This window comes from Synchiropus splendidus, chromosome 4, assembly GCF_027744825.2.
Source record: "Synchiropus splendidus isolate RoL2022-P1 chromosome 4, RoL_Sspl_1.0, whole genome shotgun sequence".
Lineage (NCBI taxonomy): Eukaryota > Metazoa > Chordata > Actinopteri > Syngnathiformes > Callionymidae > Synchiropus > Synchiropus splendidus.
This window is the reverse complement of record NC_071337.1, coordinates 23,515,758-23,527,844: the sequence shown is the minus strand read 5'-3', so window position 1 is coordinate 23,527,844 and position 12,087 is coordinate 23,515,758. Positions and strand designations below refer to the sequence as shown.

The following is a 12,087-nucleotide window of genomic DNA, read 5'->3' as shown; positions in this document are numbered from 1 at the left end:
CTTCTCCGTTGGGCGTCGCTATTTCCCGAACACGCGAAACGCTTCATAAAATACGGTGCGACCTGTATGTTTGGCAAATGCAAATGACAATGGATGAGATGGACTTAAAGAATCCTAACTTCGTACGATCAGTTGATATGATAATTCGGTTGGAAATGCGAACAGATGAATCAGCCATGGCGTACGTATAAATGACCAAATATTGATTTTTAAATGCTTATTTTTAACCTACCGATGTCTTAGATACCCTGAAAACCTTGGCTATTCACTCACATTAAAACAAACAAACAAACAAACAAACAAAAAACCATTCCAACTGATCTCATAAACATAATAGTAAACATGAAGGTTTGTGATTTTTATAATGGATTTTTCTTCTCTCTCTTACTACTCTTACGTACTACTTTAATACTAGAAATTCTGCAGCATTTCCACCCTGGGGATCATAAATTAGAGAATTACAATACATTCATTTCTGCTACTGTGAATTTACTGCGCAGCAATGTTTGAATCAGCTGCGCTAATCACGTCTATGTCAAAAGGTTTTAGAAATATTGCTCTGGCAGAAGCATGGCAGCCGTGTATTGCTGTCAATCTAGACTCAGTTCAAACACAGTGAGCCAGAAGCTTGTTGTCAGCTATTACGGTTTTGAGTACGGTTGTTGGGGGAAGCATCTTGAGGTTCATTTGACAGTAGGATTGTGACCAACAGTGCAGGTTGACCTGATTTGCCACTGAGTGTGAAACAGAATGACATTTGACAATCCTGTGCCTTAAAGACACAGTAGGTAAGGTGCTTTGTTGTCCTCTGGAGACAAGAGCTGAAACACTGCGGACAGAAACAAAACGTTTGAGCTGGTTAAGGAGCGCAATAAGGAACTCACACCTGCCAGAAGGAGATCAAGAGACTGCTGAGTTGAATCTATCTCCTGAGATCTGAAAGTGGCTGACATGGTGAAGTGGCTGATAATGCTGCTGATGTTTGAATGTCAGTGCAAAGATACATCTCATGTCTTGTGAGAACTACTTGGCATTTCAATTGTGTTTCACCCAGCTCATGATTTCTTTCTTTCTTATTTTTAGCAGCGCTGATGTGAAGCTGTAGATGATTCCTAAAGGAAAAAAGTAGAATTTCTTATATAAGTGTCTCTGCAGAGTTGCAAAAGTCCCACTCAGTTCTTCAGCGAATCCCAAAATATCAGACTTGCCTCCCTAGTCGAGCTGAGCTGAAGATACAAACGTGTTTTTCTTTCTTTCTCTTCCATTACCTCCTTAATATTCTTTGTAAGCATGGTGAAACAGTTAAATGTTTAAAAGAGTCATGGTGTGGAGCTGCTCATGAGGTCATGATTGTGGTACAAATTTATGGGGCCTATTAATTATAGGTGCAGTGAAGTAAGGCAGTGCGATTGGCATTAGTCATGAGTTAACTAAATACGGACGAGTGAGTAAAATCGCCGATCTCTGCAGGTGTGCTGGTACATTCCGTGATGCACTCAGACATGACGCTGTTGCACACGGATGACTTACTGTTGTGGTGATCTGCATCCATGTTTTGGATTTGTCCCTTATCTTCTGAACCAACCAATTAATCATTTATATACATTGGTGCACGTGGTTGATGTGGTTGCCAGGCAACACAAATCCAAGATGGATCAGATGAAAGGTCTAGTTTAAGATGATCTGACAGGAAATGTTCATTGTGCTATTAGTTACTACTATACTCACATTTCTTCTAAATGGCACGGTATTCTCTCTAAAATAAACGTCTAAACATTAAGATAAAACCATTAACTTTATTTTCAAACAGATATGAAGCAAATGAAAGCGCCATTGCCTCAAAAATCAAAAACCAAAAATCCCAACATTTAGAGACTGAACATGCCAAATGACATCCAGAGTGTCATGTTTCTGTAGTCAGCCTCTCAGCTGACAGCAAGGGGTTAAAAAATCACGTCATGGAGTCTGATGCAGTCTGCAAGGCTCTGACGTCGCTCTGCATCATGCTGGTGCTGAGGAGAGAATATAGGACACCAGAAGGAGAAGAGGAGGAGGAGCGGATCTGCAGCCCAGTCAGATCAGCAGGAAGCTGCAGCAGCATCGTCTCATCAGGTAGGTTTTTTTTCTCATTTATATTATCTTCTTCTCTGGGAAGGATGAAACAGATGAAGGTCACTGAGAGCTGCAGAGGCACTCATGATCTTAAGGGGCCGGCACTCAGTTTCACTTAACCTTCAACGCTGGAGAGGATGTGCGCTCAGGAAAACAATAGATTCTACAGTTGACTTTGTTGATGCCTCACTTTTCTTTCGCACACATCATTTCAGAAGACGTTTCACTTTTAGATGTCTGTTTGCACTATGTTTTGATTATTTTTGACATGTTGGTTTCCTCAAACCAAACTGTATACAAACATTACCTCCATGACAACAGGCACTTCCACTGTACAGAAGTCATACATGCAGTCATTGTTGTTTGCAGTATTGCAGTATGTTTGCGGTTTGCATTATTCTTATCTTCTCCAGACATTATAAGCTCGCGCAGCTCACTAAAAAAAAGAACTACTTGTTCAGTTCATCTTGTACTCAAAGAGTAGTACCCTTGCAGTACAGTGAAATCTTAACTGAATTATACTCTGACAACCTTATTATTACACTGTTCTGCATTACAAGATATGCTACTGTGTTTACTGAAATGGGTGTACAATTGTCTGTCCCTCTGTTTGGCCATAACAACAGCCATAGAAAACCCTCTCACCAGGTGGAGGCTTGGAGGAGAGCACAAGTGTCAAATGCTACCAAAATCTCAAACTTAGACCTGGTTTCAGGCCAAACAGTCACAAAAGCTGTCATTAAAATCTTTGCCAGGAAATAAACAGTATGAGCAGAACATGGTAGTGTCCCTCTTATAAGTGTTTCAAAGCACCAAGCTTGCCTTGGTCCACTGACTCACAAGTCTGCTTATCTTGTAGCACAAACACTCACCCACTATCCTGTTTTTCATACAATGTCTTTTACTGGGATATTTTATTAAAAAAAAAAACTTTCCTGATTCATTTTAGACAATCTGTTCTTGTACTAATCTTTGTCAACATTCTTAGTGGATGATCTTGATTTTGGTGCACTTTAAATTGTTTTTAAAATTTCATTTCAACAATTATGTCACTCTCTCGTGGGCCTGAGATGTTGACTCACGTCTGCTTCTATAAGAGCATTTGAGATTTTAAAACATCTGTGATGTTCTACATCAGGTCACAACAGTCCCTCTGTCATGATCTTACATATGGGAGTTCCTACTTTCCTCTCACTGTTGCACCTTTGACCCTGCATCTGATTAAAGGTAGCATCAAGGCTGCTTTACTTTTTCATACCAGAGCTTATTTTTTTCCAAAAGAAATTGGGGTTATAAAGGAAATGGCAACATGGAGAGGAGATTCAGGTAAAGAGAGACATGCAGCACGTATATATGCTGCATGTCAGCAAGTGGCTCAAACAGAGTTCAAGCATCTTGTTCCCTTCTTTGTTCCCTGCTTCTTTACTGCGCTGTCATCCGCATGATGCAAACACCTGCTGCTCCTCTCCACCATCTTACTGATCCATCATTGAGTGGATCATCTCACTAACTTTGGCTGTTTTGACTGTAAATAGGTAGAATGCAACCCCAGAATGCTGCTTAGGTTTTTGCTCAGTTAGCCAACGTACCCTAAATAACAACAGGTAAAGAGTGGACTTTCTCTCCACCTTTAAAATGTTTACTAGGCTTCAGTTGAGACACAAACAAAAGAGGATCCTGCACTAATGAGTCTCCGCTCACCGCTCCCCCTCTGCCCTCCTCTCTCCCGTCGCCAGGATGAGTTCTGAATTGCTGTGAGGTGCTTCGTCTCTGTGCATATTTGATCAACTCCGCTGCATTAGCTCATATTCCAGTGAGGACATGGATGCTTTCAGGCTGCCTCCTCTGATCGAAGAGCTCCTGGACTCCACTGGTCAGTGTGTTTTCCTGCACACACACTCTAACATTGAACCCATCACAGCAACACACAGCATTTCATCATCTGTAAGAAAATGTTTGTCTCTGCAGAAGACCTGAGTGACCTGAAGGAGGAGAAGCCCAGTGTGTTGGAGGTTAGCCTGAAAGATGAGAAGGAGAACCGTGATAAAGAGATCATGGCAGCGGAGAAGGGTCAGTATGAAGAAGAAAAAGAGGTCCTGAAGGAGGAGGAGGAGGAGAAGCATGGACAAGAAGGAGAGGACAATAAGGAGAAGGAGCTGGAGGAGATGAGGACACAGATGCTGCAACTGCTGCAGGATCTGGAGGACACCAGAGAGGTTTCTCAAAAACACGAAGAAAGTATGCTGGAGCTGCAAGGTCAGAGAGTCGTCGCTTATCGGCAGGATTTGGCCAATGGATCTATTCTAAGGTGTTTTCTGTGCCTCCAGGGATGCTGGAGGAGGAGCGGCTGGCGAGCGCCCACCAGGCTGAGAGCTTTACACGCCAGATCCAGAGGCTACAAGGTATTTAATGGGAGACAGCCCATCAAAACTTGTGAATTGAAGTCTTCCAAACCCTCCTCATGACTTGAAGATTGGTTGAATATTCCTGTTGAATCCTTGAGCTACAGATCTATTACTAGAGTGGAATTCTGATGTCCAAGACATCCTTGACTGGGCTGAACCAATAATGACCTGTCTAGGTCCATGATCAGAGCAGAACCAAGCCCAGTCACAAGCACCAAGCCTTGAACATTTCCACCATGTATCTCTATATTATACAGTTTGGGCCTACACTGGCACTTGACTTTTCAAGTGCACCAGGAACTCATAGAAGGTTCTTAAAGGTCAAACAAACTCCTTGATGTAGACCACTCTGCTCTTGCCTCTCAGCTCAGCTGCGCTCCGTCCAGGAGGAAATGGATAGCCTAGAAGAGGAGAAGGAGAGTGAGCTGGAGGAGGCACAAGAGGAGCTTCGCTCAGCTCAGGAGGAGGTGCTGGCCTTGCAGCAGGCGGCTGAGGAGGAAGCTGCAGAGAGGGAGAACGACATAGCCTCCCTCCAAGAGGAGCTCTGTCGCCTGCGGGCAGAGTTGCAGCGTCTCCATGCCACGACGCAGGAGTATGAGCTGGAGGTGACAACGTTGAGGGCGGAGATCCTGATGAAGAGCAGAAACACAGACACCTACGGTAGAGCAAAACATGGGCAGTCACACTCCGGCAGAGTAACATCTTACTTGCTTTTCTTCACAGAGGCGTTGAACAAGTTAACCGATGAGTTTGTTTCTCTGAGCAACGAACGTCAGTCACTGGCAGATGACAACGAACATTTGAACATGAAAGTGGACCAACTGCAGCAGAAGCAAGCAGACCTGTGAGTGGACAAAACTTTGATGGAGAGTAGAAAAACTTTACCGCCTGGATTTCTCTGCGCAGGAGTGAGGATGTGTATCTGGCAGTCAGGGCGGCAGGTGACACTCATGCCCAGAGAGGCCAGGGCATGGGAGATGCCTATATCACTCTGTCCGAACATCCAGACTCCATTGAGGACCAGGAGTCCTCCTTGTGTGTTGAACTTGACAACCTGAAGGTTCAGCTTCAGCGAGCTGAGGAAAAAGCCCATGAAGTTCAGAAACAGGTTTGCTGCCACACGGAGTCTTAGTCCTATGCTGAGGTTTAGGTGACTGCATCATCTCTGATGTGTGATGGTCTCTCAGTGTGATGGTCTCAAGGGCGAGCTGGTCGACCTGCAGCAGCAGTATGACTCCAGTCAGCGAGAGCGAGAGGCTTTGGCTCAGGAACTCCAGCAATGCCAGGCTGAGCTGCGGAAGCTTCTGGAAAGGGGAACTCAGGTAAGCAGTGGAAGGTCATTCGAGGCCTAATAGAGGTCCTGCTTCACTTGTTTCCCTTTTTTTGTATAAGACTGTCCATTTAAGGTTTGGTCTATGAGTATAAAGGGGCAGTTGAAATGAGGATTTTTTTAACACTTCTGGCAGCATTCAGTTGCCATCAATGATGTCCCTTTGCAAGAAACATCTGGACATTTAAAATGAAACCCACATGACTTGACTGTGAATGACACTGCCATCTGAGTGTATTTTGAATGGATTCTACCGTCACACACATTATTTAGTTTTAACTGGACTCTCCCTCTGTTTCCTCATGGAGGCAGTATTAACATACAGAACCGCCGCCAGCTATAACTTAGATATCAATTTAGTATAAGCTCAAGTGAAGTGTTAACACTGCACATAACTAACACATAACTGGTTAATCTATAATGTCTCATGACCTCCATGTGAAGGAGCATCAAAGTACAGCTGATATGATACACAAGTATACTACCACAATGAAATGTTTGTAAGGCAGTAATATTTGTTGTTGCATTCATGTCAGTTTCCAACCCACATCTCAAATCCCATCACACGCTGATCCACACACTCTTGTCAAACATCCATCTGCCCTTTCCTCCATCCATCCCTCCACCATGGCCATTTGTTGCCTCATGTTGCCACCTCTGCTTGTTGGCACGCTCCCTGTTTTGAACGTTCCAGACCACGAACCCCCAGTCTCCAACGGATGGGTCTGCGTTGAGTGTCTGTTGCGTCACAGGGCCTAATACGCACCCATTTACAATCAATACCTATGTTTCCTCCGACAGTGCGATATGTGCCTCACTTGTTGGATCTTGGAAGTTTTTTTTTTTTTTTTTTTTGCAAAGTAGCTGCTTCAGAATATTCCAAAATGCTCACCAATGTGTTTGTGATTGCACTTCATTTAAGGTTGTTTTTGAGCTTCGTAGCGATTGTGAAACCTCATCCAGCGAGACACCTTGATAGGTTTTTGTTCGATCCTTGAGAGCCGGTGCAGATGTGTAATTAAAAGTCCTTCCATGATGCTTTTGAGACTTCAGTATGTCACTTCATGATACTGAAGGGTTTTTAACAGTATTTTTAACTCACAGTATTCAATTTTTGTGTGTGAGAGCCAGGTACAGACCTGTTTCAGCAGCTGGACACCTCCACAATAAGTATAAGTACACAAGACTTGCATTTTATTGAGGTATTTTTTGCAACCAAAATGGAAGCACCCCCTCACCATTCAAAATCAAACAGACTCCACCAGGAAAAACAAAAGAGTTTTGGTGTCTTGCAGTTAAGTAAAACTCGAGTGCGTGCAACAGAAACAAACGCAGCGCCTCCAGTGGAAACTGGGAGCAACCCTGCGCCGTCCTTTATGCCGCCTTCTTTAGGTTTTATTTTATGTTTCCTGTTTTCTCCCCAGCAGCCCCCTGTCCTCTCCGCCCCCTTCATAGGGATCATTGTTATAGTGGCCTTGATTTGGTGCTGGTGGGAGGAGCTGGCATCCTAAAGGGACCAGGTACGGCCTTCATTCCATACCAACCTTCCGTTGGTACTAGCACCTGGGTGGCAGTCTGGACAATAATAAGCAATGAGTGGCCATTACAGTGAGGCTTTTTTTTAGATGGCAGAACATTGCTGAAACAACAAATCAAAGTTTTAGACTTCTTATGTACAGAGGCAGAATAGTTGGGAGGGAAACAAGAATATTGTGTATAAGGGCTCCAAAGAGGTCGGCGTCCACTCTTGAACCAGGACGCATGTTTAATATGGAGCCTCGGCAGGACTGAACTTCTTGTACACCTTAGCACTCAGGCTCAAGTTTAGCATGGTCACGACCCAGTCGAGCAGTACAACTCTAGCTTTGCAATGCTCTTATTTTTCTCATTCACACAATTGGCCAACTACGAATATAAGGACCAATCGCAGTGTTTATATCACTTCTCTTCATCAGACCATCCAGTTATCCATGAAAAGTCTTTTGACCTGCCTTTTGACCTTAGGCGACTCGGTCAAGTACTTGGCCATTATCACATCCTCTTCATTCTCCTGCTCTTCTATACCGTCCCTCACATCCTAACTTCCCCTTGGCGGTCCCTCCATTCTTGTCAAAGAAATACTTTGGGGTTGGAAGTTTCTTGATGGACATGATGAATAAATATATAGTGTATGACAGACTGTGTTTCCTAACATTCATTTTTGGCAATAAACTCACATTTCTTTTTCTGCTTTGCATCCTTTTGTTCTGCAGACCAACCTCGGAGGCTGGAACCTGGCAGTGGCAGCAGTAGCAGCGGCTGCCATCATAGTTTTAGTCGCTATGAGGGCCTGAAGGATTCCTCAGACAGGGAGTGACCTGATGGTGACCTTTGGAAATGTAGGATTGTCATCTTCGGTTGGGCGCTGATCTCATTCGTGTCTCGATGTCTGCTCACCACATTTCTCTTTTGGGGGTGGCCATTGTCGTCGCAGTATCACTGGAGAGAAGGTTGTCTGGAGCCGGTCCTAAGATTATTGATCATATCTTCAGACCACAATACTGTTGGAGATTAGTGGACAGTTGTTGACGGAGGACTCCTCACTTAAACTGTAAAGTGGAGAGCTGGAATTGTTCTTAAATGTTCAAATTCTGAACGCTTCAACTGTCATTTGAAACAATTAGCGGTCTCATATATATATATGACACTACGGTGGCCCGGAAGTCGCACAGAAAATGCAAAACGCCGCAACAATTGAAAACACCGAAACACAACATTTACCCACAAGTTGTTGTGTTGTAGCGTTTGCTTTTGTTGCGGCTCTTGCAGATGTGTTGTGAGTTAATGATGTAGTGTTGTGGCATATTCATTTGTGGTGGCTTTTGCATTTGCTGTGAGCTTTCCCGGCCACCGTATAGACCAGATCTTGGTTTCAATAAGACTTACTGTATTTTTGATATGATCCGAAATCTCCCATGAAATTTAAATACTGTTGGAGAAGCCTCCCAGTTGTCAACACTGCAACTCAGGCAGAAATTTGTAGGATTCAGTCTTCACCACAAGAGGGCAGGACAAACTCATACGTACGGTCAAATAAATAGTTGAAAAAAAAAATGCAAATTAACATCAACATGAACATCAACTTGTAAATACTGAATGTTGATTTGACATGTCAATGATGATTATTTTCTTAATTATGTTATTTTTTTCTGTAAATGTGAGCGTGATAGCAAATTTCCACTTTAAAATATAGCTTTTCAAGAACATCACAGACAGGAGGACAATATAAAAGGTTTTCCACAAATGTATATTTGAATCCTGTACATTAAAATCATAATTATGTTTGCAAATTATTGCTCAGAAGTACAACAGAAATATAAAAAAGTTAATGCACTCAGATTTCTTTATATTCTGCATTCATATTGTTATGGTGGTATAGTGAATCCATGCTCATGAATTCATCTTTGGGGCCACAAATGGACAGATTTTCCTGTTTCATCACACAAAACCTCATAGGAAAATACAGTATGATGCTAACTTTTGATTATACATTCATTCACAGAGAGGAATATATTTAATGTGATGCAAAAATAAGAAGCCCTGTATATGACCAAGAAAACATATTTAATTGAGTTGTTTTTATCATTTTGTATTAAATATTATTTTTTACAAAGCAAGCTATTTTGCTATCTTGTTTATGTTTTGCAGAGTATTTATTATTATTATTATTATTATTATTATTATTATTATTATTATTATTATTATTATCATTATTAGTAACAATAATAATAATAATAATAATATGGTTTTATCTCTGATTTGTGTTGACATCTGAAAAGCAATCAAATAATAACAGGTTTATTATCTAGAAATGACTGTGATTCTGTTTTAGCTTTAATGTGCTAGTTTGCACTCCAAATAATCACCATTTTTAATCATTTTTCATGTCAATGAAAGGCCTTCTTTCAGAGTGATCTTAAACACTGTGTAACGAATTTAAAAGATGATCCTACACTCTGGAAATTCATGTAGATGAAGCGCAACAGGTAGTGATATTGTCAACTAGAGTATAGTTATATGAATTTTGTAAATAATTGTTTCAGTTGAACACTAGATATAGTATTGTAAAGCGCACGCAGGATCATTTTATGAACTATCCTCGCCCTATTAGAATTGGTCAGAAAGGACAGGACAACATACTAAAATTACTCAGGTATTGTCAAATGATGTCTTGAATTTTTAAAAAAAGAAAGAGATACTGCCCTTTAGATAAAATCGTTATACTTAATGTTTCGAAACACCTCACAAATCATCAAAATCATAATGTTTGTGTACAATGTTGTTATTTATTTATAAAAAAAAAAATCAGTTCATTTGGTCTGTGTTTTCTTTTTTTTTTAGAGCCAATAGTGGCGTTAATTCTCCATGTTTGTGACCGGAGACAAGTGATTTCTTGACTGTCTCTGATAGTCAAGAGGATTTGGAATTTCATTTCATTTCTTTTCTGCAGCTGTCTTACTGACTTGCCTGTGACGATCTTACAACCCAAGATTCTGGCTTGGATTAGCATGAGCAGCTTTCCTCACAGACATATCAGTGTAAGCATGAGCTTCCAGCACTGTTTTACTGCAATGACTGTTGAATGACTTCTAGTTGATGTAATTTAACAACATGCTAAGCTAAGCCAAGCTAAACCACAATATATAGTCATCAACAAATGAGTAAAAAACATCTACTATCATGCGACTATTTGAATCGTACTCCTAGTTTCCTCTCATTTTCTTTGATTCTTTTAATCTTGTGTTTCTTTTTTTTTTTTGCTTGACTTTAACAGTCTCAATATCTTGATCTTTTTTTTTTTAATCCATCCAGCTTTCCCCTTCCTCTTGTTCCTCTCTTTCTTCTGCTATTTAATCTGTATTACCTGTACCATTGGCTGCTTCATTTCGCTCAGATGCTTCATTATCAGTGCTTCTGTTTTTATGCCATTTCATTTCTTCGCTCTCTTTGCACTTTAATTGTATTGGCAGTTTATCCTTGAGTGGACTCGACAGATTTTCTCGTACCAAACAGTTTTCATGTAAACCAGCTGCTGTGTCTGATCAAACATTTGCCAGATGTCTGTTTCCTTCTTTGGGGGGTAGCCAGCATGGTTTCAATTCCAAGTGTTGAGGCAATAAAACACCCTCAACAGAGTGTAAATGAACAAATAAACTTCTTTCTGCAAGATCTAATTTGCCTCAGGTTCCTTTGGATTGACATATTAAAGGGGTTGTTGATGTGAATAAATCAGTAGCCCCAAATTCAGATCCTTGAAAGAGCTACTATTTGTCTTTCAGCTTCAGCTGTTGTGTTGATTTTCTTGTTTTACTACTTCATTAGCCTGAGCTGTTACCTTCATTCTCTTTTTATCCCTGCTGTGGCAGAGACAGACAACTGCTCACATGATGTTCCATTTCATTTGTTCACTTCAGTCAGTCAGTCAGCGACAGTAGAGTACAGTTGCCAGCCCCTCACTGAAAAAAGTCCACTCTAATGCCTGCTTTGACAAAGTTGCCAGGAGCACATCAGTAGACATTTTAGTCAGTGTTTTTCAACCTTTTTTAAGTCACACTTTATTTAAAAAAAAAAAAAAAATCCTCCACAAGGGGAACCTTGGCCAAACCACAATTCTACTTTGAGGAAATTGCAGAAAAAATATTTTATTTAGTGAAAAATATATCACAATGATGGCATACTATATTCAGAAAATATTTTATTAATCATTAATATTTTTTTCTCGCAGCACAGTAAGCAAAGTAACACTTGTGACCCCTGGTTCGCACATAGGATCATATATTAAAAAATAAATACAGTCAGTTTCAATTCATATTTCCATTTGAAATAGAAGAATAACTCTAGTTCTCTCAAGTTAATATGACATATATATATATATATATATATATATATATATACATATATATATATATATATATATATTTTTTTTTTTCTTTTTTTTCTTTCTTTTGAGAAGGTCATGATAGGTGTCCTTGCCATGAGGGTCTAGTGCCAGACAGGTTTCCTCTGAGCCCACGAAGCCTTTGACTCACCAGCGTCGATCAATGAGAAGGGGACTTCCAGACAGTCCCTGACCAGACACACAATAAGAGACTTGGATCTGGGAACAAATCCTGGGCCTGACGTGAGTTGTGCATTTTGGGAGGGAACAGGTCTAATAAGGCAAACATAAGAGACAAAGCTCTTCTGGATCTGCGACAGGAA

At 41.0% G+C, this 12,087-nt stretch overlaps 1 protein-coding gene across 3 annotated transcripts; it reads left to right on the top strand.

The window, feature by feature from the left end:
- Positions 1 to 1,983: 1,983 nt before the first annotated feature.
- LOC128757038 (coiled-coil domain-containing protein 136-like) lies at positions 1,984 to 11,045 on the top strand. 3 transcript variants are annotated; one of them, XM_053862035.1, is made up of 10 exons: positions 1,984 to 2,112; positions 3,849 to 3,985; positions 4,081 to 4,368; positions 4,440 to 4,514; positions 4,884 to 5,177; positions 5,241 to 5,361; positions 5,424 to 5,625; positions 5,705 to 5,839; positions 7,275 to 7,367; positions 8,100 to 11,045. In XM_053862035.1, the coding sequence occupies exons 2-9, from the start codon at positions 3,934 to 3,936 to the stop codon at positions 7,356 to 7,358; spliced, it is 1,251 nt and encodes a 416-aa protein (XP_053718010.1). In that variant the 5' UTR covers positions 1,984 to 2,112; positions 3,849 to 3,933; the 3' UTR covers positions 7,359 to 7,367; positions 8,100 to 11,045. The 3 variants fall into 3 exon arrangements, with proteins under 3 accessions (XP_053718010.1, XP_053718009.1, XP_053718011.1); XM_053862034.1 differs by having other exon boundaries at positions 7,272 to 7,367; XM_053862036.1 differs by lacking the exon at positions 7,275 to 7,367.
- The last annotated feature ends 1,042 nt before the right edge of the window (positions 11,046 to 12,087 follow it).

What these genes read in the sequence shown, in the direction of transcription:
- LOC128757038 (XM_053862034.1), top strand. Translation starts at nt 3,934, where the DNA reads ATGGATGCTTTCAGGCTGCCTCCTCTGATCGAAGAGCTCCTGGACTCC. An exon ending in CCAGATCCAGAGGCTACAAG is followed by an intron (nt 4,515 to 4,883) that starts GTATTTAATGGG and finishes CTTGCCTCTCAG; the next exon opens with CTCAGCTGCGCTCCGTCCAG. An exon ending in CAGCAGAAGCAAGCAGACCT is followed by an intron (nt 5,362 to 5,423) that starts GTGAGTGGACAA and finishes TTCTCTGCGCAG; the next exon opens with GAGTGAGGATGTGTATCTGG.